Source organism: Mesocricetus auratus, unplaced genomic scaffold, assembly GCF_017639785.1.
Source record: "Mesocricetus auratus isolate SY011 unplaced genomic scaffold, BCM_Maur_2.0 contig_3556_pilon_obj, whole genome shotgun sequence".
NCBI lineage: Eukaryota > Metazoa > Chordata > Mammalia > Rodentia > Cricetidae > Mesocricetus > Mesocricetus auratus.
Genome location: NW_024434635.1, coordinates 6,088 through 19,834, shown reverse-complemented (window position 1 = coordinate 19,834; position 13,747 = coordinate 6,088). Strand labels below are relative to the sequence as shown.

General features: G+C 41.6%; 1 protein-coding gene across 1 annotated transcript; it reads left to right on the top strand.

The window, feature by feature from the left end:
* The first annotated feature begins 3,239 nt into the window (after window positions 1–3,239).
* On the top strand, window positions 3,240–5,732 carry LOC121138640 (Kruppel-like factor 18). Its single transcript, XM_040741301.1, has one exon. It carries the CDS (start codon window positions 4,585–4,587, stop codon window positions 5,665–5,667), a length of 1,083 nt encoding a protein of 360 aa, XP_040597235.1. The 5' UTR covers window positions 3,240–4,584; the 3' UTR covers window positions 5,668–5,732.
* Window positions 5,733–13,747: the final 8,015 nt, after the last annotated feature.

Below are 13,747 nucleotides of genomic sequence, written 5' to 3'. Positions count from 1 at the left end.
TGGATTTTCTAATGACTTATTTAGAAAAACAGCTCATGCTTCATGAACATTTGCAGAAATGAGGCCTGAAATTGAGTGATTTGTGAAGGGTCCACACCCTCACTCAATTCCAAGTTTGGCAGCCATGATAGACTACAGGAAAGACATGTGGACCACTAACACAAGGTAACTCCATATTGTCTGACCTCCCGTAACCTGGGGCCAAACCTGAACACAAAATCCAGACTCCCCCTAACCTCCAAGATACTTGGTTCCTGGCAACAGATTGGCCAAAAGGAAAATCCAGTGTAGAACAAAACTTCCCCTGTCGTCTCCAGGATATAGTTCTGTAAAGTACAGTTATCTATGGACAAGTGGCCAAGTGAAAGTAAAAAGACAAAGCCACAGGAATCACAGAATGTTCCCGTTCAGATCGGACCAGTGAACAGAATGTGTACACCGGAAGTTCCTGCAAAATCATGACTTTGACAAATTCTCCTAATTGTTCCCAAATGTCGGCCAAACAGAAAGCATCCCCTAACTATTGATGAAACCTTGGAGATTTGTCTTTACAACCTAGCTGTTAGTTGGCCAGTAACTTCACTCCCACTGGATGGGATCCATGTCATGGGTGGATAAAATAATAAAACCTTGCTTTTGTAATTCTGAGGGTCTCTCTCCCTTGTGATCTTTGGGAATTTTCAAGACTTGGGAACAAAACTTGTCTTTGTTCGGAATGTCATTGAACAAGTACTGATGTTTCCTTAACTTCATTTCTCTAAGTGATGGCAATTAGTGTTTTTCAATGGTTATCATATACAATTTTGAGATGCTAAAACAATGTATTTCAGGTGACATGGTCAGCTCTTCGCAATGGATAATGCCTTTGTGGCCATAAGAGGAAGAGTCTATCATGTTTAGACATGTATGTGATGTGTAAGTTTTCTCCCGTGGAAAGAAAAGATGATACAAGGAGGTATGACTTGTGCCACATTTTGCAAATTATGTACATCTGGTGTCATTTTAATCTTTAAAAAGACTATTCCTAAAATCTCCCTAGTGCTAGGATCACCTGGAGGGAATTGGGCTTAATTAAATTAACTAAATTGGCAAGTGTGGTGATATGCTACTTAGGAGGTATCAAAGCTTTCCTGAGGATTAAGGATACAAAGCCAACAACACCAGTTAGTTATAGAATCTAAACAATGATAGTACACACTTTTTTTTAATTTTAAATAGCTTGTTTTACATGTCAATCCCAGTTCCCTCTCCCTCCCCTCCTCCCGCACTCCCCTTCCACCCTCTCTCCCACCCTATTGCCAAATCCTTCCACATAGGGGATGTCTAGAGTCTATCATTTTACTCTTGGTAGGGTCAAGGCACTCCCCTAAGAGTCCAGGCTGAGAGAGCATCTCTCTTTGTGCTATAGGCACATGAAGACAGATTGTATACCAGGGATAGACACTAATCCACAGCTCAGAGCCCCATAGGTTGTCCAGGCCTTCTCACTGACACTCACATTTGGGGGATCCAGATCAGTCCCATTCTGGCCTCCCCACTGTCGGTCTGGGTTCCAAGAGCACTCCCCTGTTCAGATCAGCTGTCTCTGCTGGTTTTGCCAGCCCATTCTTTGCCAATTTGCTCATCATTCCTCTCTCTCTGTCACTGGGTTCCTTGGGTTCAGTTCAGTGCTTAGTTGTGTGTTTGCCTCTGCTTCCATCAGTCCCAGGATGAAGGCTCCCGGATAGTTATAGACATCAAGTTCATTATCAGGAATGGGCATTCGAGGTGGTCCTTCCACTATTGCTTAGCTTGCCAATTGATGTTATACCTTTAGATCACTCGAGGTCACTCTGGTGCCTGATCTGTCTTCGATCCTATGATTCCCTCTTCCCCCTATTCTACCCCCAACCCCTCAACTTCCTGTTCCCCCATGACCAACTCTCTTCCTCTTTACCCCCTGTATTCTTCCCAGGTCCCACTACCCCCCCTCGCCCTGTTCCCCATCCATTCAGAGGATCTTGTCTCCATCCTCTTCTCTTGGGTACTATGCATATATGCATATCTTTTAGGTTCTTTCCTGTTTCCCAGACTCTCTATCTGTGGAAGTGCAGACTGGCACTATCCTGATCCATATCTAAAATCCATATATGAATGAGTACATACCATGTTTGTCTTTTTGCAACTGGGTTACCTCACTCAGGATGGTTTCTTCCAGTGCTATCCATTTCCCTGCGAATTTCAAGATTCCATTGTTTTTTTCTGCTGAGTAATAATCCATTGTGTAAATGTACCACATTTTCTCTATCCACTCTTCAGTTGAGGGGCATCTAGGTTGCTTCCAGATTCTGGCTTACAAACAATGCTACTATGAACATAGTGGAGCAGATGCCCTTGATGTATGAACCTGCCTCATTTTGATAAATGCCTAAGAGTGGAATTGCTGGGTCTAGTGGTAAATTAATTCCCATTTTCCTGAGGAATCTCCATACTGATTTCCAAAGAGGCTGTATGAGTTGGCATTCCCACCAGCAGTGGAGGAGTGTTCCTCTTTCTCCACATCCCCTCCAGCATAAATTGTCTTCGGTGTTTTTGATTCTAGCCATTCTGACAGGAGTAAGATGGTATCTCAGAGTTGTTTTGATTTGCATTACCCGGATGGCTAAGGATGTTGAGCACTTTCTTAAGTGTCTCATGGCCATTTTAGCCTCCTCTACTGAGAATTCTCTATTTAGCTCTGTACCCCACCTTTCAAGTGGATCCTTTGGTGTTTTGGAGACTTGTTTCTTGAGTTCTTAGTAAATTTTGGAGATTAGCCCTCTGTCAGATGTAGGGTTAGTGAATATCTTTTCCCATTCTGTGGCCTGCCTTTTTGTCTTTTTGATTGTGTCCTTTGCCTTACAGAAGCTTTTTAGTTTCAGAAGGTCCCATTTGTTAATTGTCGATCTCAGTGCCTGTGCCACTGGTGTTATGTTTAGGAAGTGGTCTCCTGTACCAACTCGTTGAAGAGTATCTCCCACTTTCTCTTCTAAAACTTTCAGTGTGGCTGGATGTATGTTGAGATCTTTGATCCATTTGGACTTAAGTTTTGTACAAGGCGATAAACATGGATCTATCTGCAGCCTTCTGCATACCACTACCCAGTTATACCAGCACCATTTGTTGAAGATGCTTTCTTTTTTCCACTGTACAGTTTTACCTTCTTTGTCAAAAATCAATCCAGGTCTCAAAATTGAGAGGTAGACAGATCTCCATTAGTTCAAGTCCACAGTGACTACAAGTAATTGATCCAGTCCTAAAAGAAACAGCTTAGACAAAGGCGATCAAAGCATCTGGCCTCAGAAACCCTTAATCCCAGAACTACTGAGTTGGAGACAGGCGTTACTTGGCCCTTTGGAGAAAGGAGCAAATGGTAGGAGGACACAGGAAGCGAGAGCCTTTACCACTGAACATTTAGGAATTTAGTATTATCGTTTTAGCTGCGTAGAGGAAAGATCTACTGTCTTGCCTGCTTTGGTTCTCTGATCTTCAGTTTCAAGCTTGAGCTACACTATTTGTCTCTGGATATTTATTTTTCCTGATATGGGGAGATTTACTACACATCTGTAACTTTGAGCTGCTAAGACTCATTTTGAACTAGATTTTTGAAATTGGAATGTCCAGAGTTAATTTGGGTCAAAGGTAGTGATACATTATTTATGGTTTTTAAAGCTTGACTGAGGATTCACAAAAAGCAAAGTCAGCTACAAGCCTTAGCAGCCAGTCACAAACCACTGTCCAAGCTACTAGCATCATGGAGGAGTTGGAAAACACCTTTAAACCTAGGAAGCGGGATTTACAGGTAGAGACATCTTTGTGTTCAAGACCGACCGGATGTACACAAGAGTCAATCAGTCTACAGGATCAGCATACGTCCCACCCTTAATCCCATCATCCAGGAAGTATATAAGACAGAAGGTAGGTCTCAGCAAAGCATACGCTCTCCAAGCACTCTGAGAAGAGGAAGCAGTTTGAGACTTTGTGAGAGCTTCTGCTTGATTCATATCTTGTATCCTGAACTTACAGGTAAGAGATATTGTCCGGCCACTTGGCTTTTCTGACATGCAGCTCAACATTTGAAGCCTGATATTAGTCTCTGGCTCATTTCTCAGTTCATGTTACATGTTACATGTCTTCTTTGACAGGAATTGCATGTATGCTTTCCAGAGGAAAACAGACACCAAATAAAGGACAAACAAACTGCAAGCAAAGCACCCTGAGAGTTTGGGTCAAGAGGACACACTCTGAATTCTAAGAGCCTGGGTAAAGGAGCTGAAGCAAGAACTCTAGTTGTGGGGCCTTACCCCTTCAAGGGCAAGGCATACATAACCCTAGTCTCTGAAGACCTGCCCACTTCTGGCCAAGCTTTATCAAAGGAGACTGGAGAGCTCAGGACCTGAGTTCATTTGTCCCATTCCACAGTCATAAGCCCTTGAATTTGTGGGGCCCTACCCTCCAGCTGATATTTTCAGTTGGTTTGGGCAAACTTCAAGCAGAAGTCTAGTCCTTGTATTTGAATACCCACAAGGACATTTAGCTCTCAAGACTGAAATCTATTTCAGCAAGATGTTCATGTTTCCACAAGCATCTGAGGAACTTCCACAAGCAACACAGGATCTTGGCCAAGCAAATGCAGACTTCTTCGAGGAATTACTTGAAGCCTATGAGGAACAGGACATAACCCCAAGTGTTTTCCAACCAGGACCCTGCTTTCCTCAGCCTGCTGAAAACATGATACCAAATAGAGATCTGATGATGACTCCTGAGGGATATCAGCCTTTTAATGGTCACCAGGGGACAAACCATGAAGACCAGATGAGCCACTATGGACAGATGAGTCTGTACAGCAGTAACAGTCAGGGAAGTATCCAGAGTGTTGAGCATTACCCCAGTTGGTATGAGACATCAGCTTACAGAGGCATCCAGTATCCCTGTATGGCTCCTCAGATGACTATTCCAGCAGCTAGCCAGCCTCTCTATGACAGTGAGATGCAGACTCCTAGATTTTACATGCCTCAACTAAGGAGCATGCAGACAACATTCAATGCAGAGGACAACCTGTCCCAATATCAGGAAACAACTGCCAGGGTTGAAGTCCCGCCCTACATGGGTCCAATCCAGACAGCCTATGTAGATGAGAATGTCTGCTCAAGTCAGAAGCCATCACCCAATGTTGAAGGAAGCCACAGTTCGCAGAGGACTTCATTTGGTAACCAAACCCCATATGAGGACGTTTCCATGGACTCTTCGGGTTCCTTTGTGAGCCAAAGTCACGCTCTGCAGAGCTTTTCAGTGTCCACTTCAGACCAGGCACAGCCTCCTAGACAGAAGTCGGACATGGAGGCCCACCACAGTGTGGCCCAAAAGAAGTTCTTCTGTCCCTACCAAGATTGTGAGAAATCTTACACAAGGTCATATCACCTTAAAGACCATCTCAAGAAACACCGTGGAGAGAAGCCCTTTGTGTGCAATCAGCCTGGCTGTCAGTGGAGATTTTTCCGCTCTGAAGATCTCCGAAGACACCAAAGCAAACATAGTGGGATGCGACAGTACCCTTGTGCCAAGTGCAACAAGAATTTTTCCAGATTGAGTTACCTCAAACAGCACCAGAGGATCTGTACTCAAGCTGGACCTAGCGCACGAAACTGACTGTCCACACACTATAGCTTCCCGAATAAAATTGTGTTGTTTCCCAGTCTTAACATCAGTGACAACAACTGTTTAGGAAATGTTGTTTGTAGTTGATAAAAAAAATAAACATTGAGAATTTGAAACTCTGCCAAATTGTTTAAGATGTATTATTTTGCCTAGGGAGTTTCCCTAAACTTTCCATTTTTCTGGTTTGAGAGAGACAGGGTCTCATTACAAATGTTGGCAGTCTTGGAACTCAGAGATCACACTGACTCTTCCTCCTGTGTTCTGGCAAGTGTGTGAGTTACTATGTGTGCATGATTTACTCTTTCTTGCTAAGAGGCTACAAATATTTTTCACTGAATTTGGGTTTATTGTTATTACTAGTTAGAATTCCAGCACCTGCTATGAGACCAGATGAAGAATTTAGGATCTTAATTGAGACCTGTGCTCTCTGCATGTGTTGCTAGTGATATGGCAGAGCTGGTAATCCTGTATTTTTACCTACACTTTTCTAAGTGATGTCAATTAGGGATTTATTTTAGGTGGAGAAAGGGAAGATGGATCATGTGAGGGTATGGAAGAAGCAGGGATGGAAACTGGTTGATATATTAAAATAAGGGAAAAATATTATATAAATAAAATTTAACCGGAAAATATATATCCCTGAGTAGATGGGCAAACATTTTGAGAAATATCCAAATATTTATCTCTATTTTATATTCTGCTTTGTTTATATACATACATAGAAAGATGGAGAGAGTATAAAGTGGTATACTTTCTGTTCCTCTAGAGAATCCTGACCAATTGGCCAGGTAAGAAAAAGAAAGAGATGATTAATGAGTAATCCTGAGCATTACAACTAAGTTCGCTAGATAACTCCAGAAATTCAAAGATGATACACATGTCCCTCGGGAGTTAAAACACTTTTGGGGGGAGATCTGTAGGGGTTATTCTTTTATCCTACTGGGGAAAATGTTTAATGATTGCATGTCAACATAACTTATAGGATAATTTAGAAATGTTCCTGACAAACTTACACTATGCATTTGATCTGTAATACATTTTTCTGAAAGTAAGCTTGTAGTATAGGACTCCAAATCCCATCATTTATTCATGATCATCATCTGAGTCCATGCTACTTGATCCCCAAGAGATTGAAAGGGGAGCCATGGAGTATGCCCCTATCACGTGACAGCAACGAGGCTGGCTTCAACTCGTTATGCAGAGTCCTAGGACCCTCACTGGAGGAAAATGACTGTACAATGCCAAATCAACAAGTGCTACCACTGTATCAGTTCACCATAGTGAAAGGTGTGTTTGTGAAAACATTCAAAATGCAATGGAGAATCAGTGGTTTTGGACAGTATTGAATTTTGTGTGTGTGTGTGTGTGTGTGTGTGTGTGTGTGTGTGTGTGTGTGTGTGTGTGTGTGTGTGTGTGTGTGTGTGTGTGTGTTGGTGTCTCACATCTCTTAAGGAAGATTGAGATAAATCCCACCAACTGATATGGTGCTATTGGTGTAATGATCCTATAAAAATGGCTTCAAGGGACAGCAGCCCCTTTGCTCGGTGATACAATCACATCAGGATTACCAAGAGCACGATTCTGAATGGATGATTCTACACTGACACAATTTCACTCTTTCTCTGAATATGTTACCTAAGAATTGGATTTTCTAATGACTTATTTAGAAAAACAGCTCATGCTTCATGAATATTTGCAGAAATGAGGCCTGAAATTGAGTGATTTTTGAAGGGTCCACACCCTCACTCAATTCCAAGTTTGGCAGCCATGATAGACTACAGGAAAGACATGTGGACCACTAACACTAGGTAACTCCATATTGTCTGACCTCCCGTAACCTGGGGCCAAACCTGAACTCAAAATCCAGACTCCCCCTAACCTCCAAGATACTTGGTTCCTGGCAACAGATTGGCCAAAAGGAAAATCAAGTGTAGAACAAAACTTCCCCTGTCGTCTCCAGGATATAGTTCTGTAAAGTACAGTTATCTATGGACAAGTGGCCAAGTCAAAGTAAGAAGACAAAGCCACAGGAATCACAGAATGTTCCCGTTCAGCTCAGACCAGTGAACAGAATGTGTACTCTGGAAGTTCCTGCAAAATCATGACTTTGAGAAATTCTACTAATTGTTCCCAAATGTCGGCCAAACAGAAAGCATCCCCTAACTATTGATGAAACCTTGGAGATTTGTCTTTACAACCTAGCTGTTAGTTGGCCAGTAACTTCACTCCCACTGGATGGGATCCATGTCATGGGTGGATAAAATAATAAAACCTTGCTTTTGTAATTCTGAGGGTCTCTCTCCCTTGTGATCTTTGGGAATTTTCAAGACTTGGGAACAAAACTTGTCTTTGTTCGGAATGTCATTGAACAAGTACTGATGTTTCCTTAACTTCATTTCTCTAAGTGATGGCAATTAGTGTTTTTCAATGGTTATCATATACAATTTTGAGATGCTAAAACAATGTATTTCAGGTGACATGGTCAGCTCTTCGCAATGGATAATGCCTTTGTGGCCATAAGAGGAAGAGTCTATCATGTTTAGACATGTATGTGATGTGTAAGTTTTCTCCCGTGGAAAGAAAAGATGATACAAGGAGGTATGACTTGTGCCACATTTTGCAAATTATGTACATCTGGTGTCATTTTAATCTTTAAAAAGACTATTCCTAAAATCTCCCTAGTGCTAGGATCACCTGGAGGGAATTGGGCTTAATTAAATTAACTAAATTGGCAAGTGTGGTGATATGCTACTTAGGAGGTATCAAAGCTTTCCTGAGGATTAAGGATACAAAGCCAACAACACCAGTTAGTTATAGAATCTAAACAATGATAGTACACACTCTTAAATCCAGGTCTCAGAATTGAGAGGTAGACAGATCTCCATTAGTTCAAGTCCACAGTGACTACAAGTAATTGATCCAGTCCTAAAAGAAACAGCTTAGACAAAGGCGATCAAAGCATCTGGCCTCAGAAACCCTTAATCCCAGAACTACTGAGTTGGAGACAGGCGTTACTTGGCCCTTTGGAGAAAGGAGCAAATGGTAGGAGGACACAGGAAGCGAGAGCCTTTACCACTGAACATTTAGGAATTTAGTATTATCGTTTTAGCTGCGTAGAGGAAAGATCTACTGTCTTGCCTGCTTTGGTTCTCTGATCTTCAGTTTCAAGCTTGAACTACACTATTTGTCTCTGGGTATTTATTTCTCCTGATATTGGGAGATTTACTACACCTCTGTAACTTTGAGCTGCTAAGACTCATTTTGAACTAGACTTTTGAAATTGGAATGTCCAGAGTTAATTTGGGTCAAAGGTAGTGATACATTATTTATGGTTTTTAAAGCTTGACCGAGGATTCACAAAAAGCAAAGTCAGCTACAAGCCTTAGCAGCCAGTCACAAACCACTGTCCAAGCTACTAGCATCATGGAGGAGTTGGAAAACACCTTTAAACCTAGGAAGCGGGATTTACAGGTAGAGACATCTTTGTGTTCAAGACCGACCGGATGTACACAAGAGTCAATCAGTCTACAGGATCAGCATACGTCCCACCCTTAATCCCATCATCCAGGAAGTATATAAGACAGAAGGTAGGTCTCAGCAAAGCATACGCTCTCCAAGCACTCTGAGAAGAGGAAGCAGTTTGAGACTTTGTGAGAGCTTCTGCTTGATTCATATCTTGTATCCTGAACTTACAGGTAAGAGATATTGTCCGGCCACTTGGCTTTTCTGACATGCAGCTCAACATTTGAAGCCTGATATTAGTCTCTGGCTCATTTCTCAGTTCATGTTACATGTTACATGTCTTCTTTGACAGGAATTGCATGTATGCTTTCCAGAGGAAAACAGACACCAAATAAAGGACAAACAAACTGCAAGCAAAGCACCCTGAGAGTTTGGGTCAAGAGGACACACTCTGAATTCTAAGAGCCTGGGTAAAGGAGCTGAAGCAAGAACTCTAGTTGTGGGGCCTTACCCCTTCAAGGGCAAGGCATACATAACCCTAGTCTCTGAAGACCTGCCCACTTCTGGCCAAGCTTTATCAAAGGAGACTGGAGAGCTCAGGACCTGAGTTCATTTGTCCCATTCCACAGTCATAAGCCCTTGAATTTGTGGGGCCCTACCCTCCAGCTGATATTTTCAGTTGGTTTGGGCAAACTTCAAGCAGAAGTCTAGTCCTTGTATTTGAATACCCACAAGGACATTTAGCTCTCAAGACTGAAATCTATTTCAGCAAGATGTTCATGTTTCCACAAGCATCTGAGGAACTTCCACAAGCAACACAGGATCTTGGCCAAGCAAATGCAGACTTCTTCGAGGAATTACTTGAAGCCTATGAGGAACAGGACATAACCCCAAGTGTTTTCCAACCAGGACCCTGCTTTCCTCAGCCTGCTGAAAACATGATACCAAATAGAGATCTGATGATGACTCCTGAGGGATATCAGCCTTTTAATGGTCACCAGGGGACAAACCATGAAGACCAGATGAGCCACTATGGACAGATGAGTCTGTACAGCAGTAACAGTCAGGGAAGTATCCAGAGTGTTGAGCATTACCCCAGTTGGTATGAGACATCAGCTTACAGAGGCATCCAGTATCCCTGTATGGATCCTCAGATGACTAGTCCAGCAGCTAGCCAGCCTCTCTATGACAGTGAGATGCAGACTCCTGGATTTTACATGCCTCAACTAAGGAGCATGCAGACAACATTCAATGCAGAGGACAACCTGTCCCAATATCAGGAAACAACTGCCAGGGGAAGTCCCGCCCTACATGGGTCCAATCCAGACAGCCTATGTAGATGAGAATGTCTGCTCAAGTCAGAAGCCAGAAACAGTGAGGATAATTACATCATGCTGTATGCTACAAATCTGGGAACATGTCCTGATTATTAGTCTTGGAAGATTGGAGAGATAAACGAAGGTCTTAAATTAGCTGACCTGCTTCACTGGCTAAAGTGACCCAAGCTACCCAGGGAATGTCTGCTATAATTGGGGGCTGAGATAAAGCAAATGAATCAGGGAAGGGAAGATAGGAGGGGAATTTCTGTGTGAGCCGCATGAGATGGGGACAGAGAGTAGGGAGGATGCAGCAGGTAGTTTTCTATGAAGCAGGTGACTAGACTGGGGATTGTGCTTACAGGAACAGAGGGCAAGATGAATATCTGTAGTTAGCCTACCTGCTTCCCTGACCTGAGTGGCTTGTAGTTTCCCTGAATTATAATAGCTTCATAACACACATTGAAAAGTCATAATTATCTCATGTATTATTTCATATTATTTGTACTATTTGTTCAATATCGAAAGTCTTTTGTAGAGCTTCCGTCAAGTTGACTGAAATTTTCAAGGGTACGCAGACTTCAGAGAGCATGATCTTCAAAGAGCTGGTTTGGAATCCTGAATTTAAGCACTAACTCCCTTCTCTGAAGTCCATAATTACATAAACTGATTGAGGTTTTGGTTCACAAAGGCCTAAAATGAAGACAGATAATACTCTGAAACTACATGTACACAATAGCTCCAGATACTATGATCATGTCATCTCTACTACTAGATTTAGTTTTCTTTTTATTTATTCATTTTTTCACTTTGTAATTTTTAATTAAAAAAATCTTATTTTACATATCAATCCACCCATTTCCTCATGCTCCTATCCTCCCTTGCCCCCAACTGACTCCCTCCAAACCACACCCCATCTACTCCCCAAGGATAGTGAGGCCATCCACAAGGAGCCATCAAAGCCTGTCATGCCATTTGGGGGAGCGCCTAAGTCCTCTTTCATGTATCTGGACTGAATTAGTATCCCTCCATAAGGAATGGGCAACCAAAGTCAATTTGTGCACTAGGGATGAACAGTGGCTCCACTGTTAGAGGTCCTATAGACTGCCCAGGCATCTTAGCTGGCACCCACATTCAGAGGGCTCAGTTCAGGCATATGCTGGTTTCCCAGCTTTATGACAAGGAACTCCTTGATCTCACTAGGTCAGTTAAACTGTATCTGCAGTTTTCTCCAGCATAGTCTTGGCTCCTTTGTTCAACCTTCCTCCCTCTACACATAGACTCCAGGAATATGTCTCAGTGTTTAGTTGTAACTGCTGGCTTCAGCTTCAATCAGCTACTAGATGAAGGCTCTAGGAATGGCAATAAAGGTAGTCATCAATATCATTATAGTGTAAGGCATCAAAGACAGCCTCTCTATCACTGCCAAGATTCTTAGTTTGGGTCATCACTGTAGATGCCTGAACATTTATTTAGTGCCAGAATTCTCCTTAAATATATACTGGTTCCCTTTAACAAGGTATCTCCTTTCTTACCCACCTTGATTCCTCCCCTTTCTAATCCAAGAACCCATCAGAAAAATCATCCACCCAGATCCAATAAGCTTCAACCCAGGGATGCAGGAATAGTTCGACACATGATTTGTAGATGATATGATAGTTTACATAAGTGACCCGAAAAACTCTACCATGGTTCCATTACAGCTGACAAATACCTTCAACAAAGTGACAGGATACAAGATTAAGTCAAAATATTCAGTAGCTGTACTATCTATAGGCAATATAAGGGTTGAAATAGAAATCAGAGAAACATCACCCTTTACAATAGCCACAAACAACATAAAATATCTTGCTGTAAACCTAACAAAACAAGTGAATCCTTCACAGACCTTGAAAGAAAAATATTCAACTTTATATGGAAAAACAAAAACTCCATGATAACCAAAACAACCCTGTAGAATAAAACAACTTCTGGAGACATTACCAGTCATGACTTCAAATTCTATTATAAAACTATACTCCTGAAAACAGCTTTATATTCACACAAAAATACACAGGTAGATCAGTGGAAAATATTTGAAAACCCTAATATTCACCTACAATCCAATGGACACCAGATTTTTGACAAAGAAAGCTTAAGTTATACACTGGAAAAAAGAAAGCATCTTCAGCAAATAGTGCTGCCATAACTGGAAGTAGAAATGTTCAAGACTGCAGATAGATCCATATCTATCGCCACACACAAAATTTAAGTCCAACTTCAGACCAATATCCCTCATGAACATTGATGCAAAAATACTCAATAAAATACAGGCAATTTGGATCCAAGAACACATCAAAACCATCATTCACCACCATCAAGTAGGTTTCATCCCAGGGATGCAGGGATGGTTCAACATATGAAAATCCATCAATGTAATCCAACATATAAACAAGTTGTAAAACAAAAATCACATGATCATCTCACTAGATGCTGAAAAAGCCTTTGACAAATTCCAACACCCCTTCATGATAAATGTCTTCGGGAGATCTGGGATAACAGGGACATACATAAACATAATAAAAGCTATATAGAGTAAACCAATAGCCAACATCAAACTAAATGGACAGAAACTCAATGAAATTCCTCTAAAATCAGGAACAAAACAAGGCTGTCCACTCTCTCGATACCTTTTTAACATGGTATTTGAATTTCTAGTCATTCCCATACAACAACAAAGGGGGATCAAGGGGATACAAACTGGGAAGGAAGAGGTCAAACTTTCACTGTTACCAGATGATATGATAGTTTACATAAATGACCCAAAGAACTCTACTAGGGAACTCTTACAGCTGATTGACACCTTCAGCAATGTGGCAGGCTACAAGATCAACTCAAGAAAATCAGTAGCCCTACTATATACAGATGATAAAAGGGCTGAAAGAGAAATCAGAGAAACATCACCCTTTACAATTGCCACAAAAAACATAAAATACATTGGGGTAACGCTAACCAAACAAGTGAAAGACGTGTATCACAAGAACTTTGAATCTTTAAAGAAAGAAATTAAAGAAGTCCTCAGAAAATGAAAAGATCTCCCATGCTCTTGGATAGGTAGGATCAATGTAGTAAAAATGGCAATCCTGCCAAAAGCAATCTACAGATTCAATGCAATCCCCATTAAAATCCCAGCACAATTCTTCACAGACCTTGAAAGAACAGCAACCAATTTTGTATGGAAAAACAATAGACCCAGGATAGCCCAAACAACCCTGTTCAACAAGGCAATGTCCGGAGGCATCACCAACCCTGAC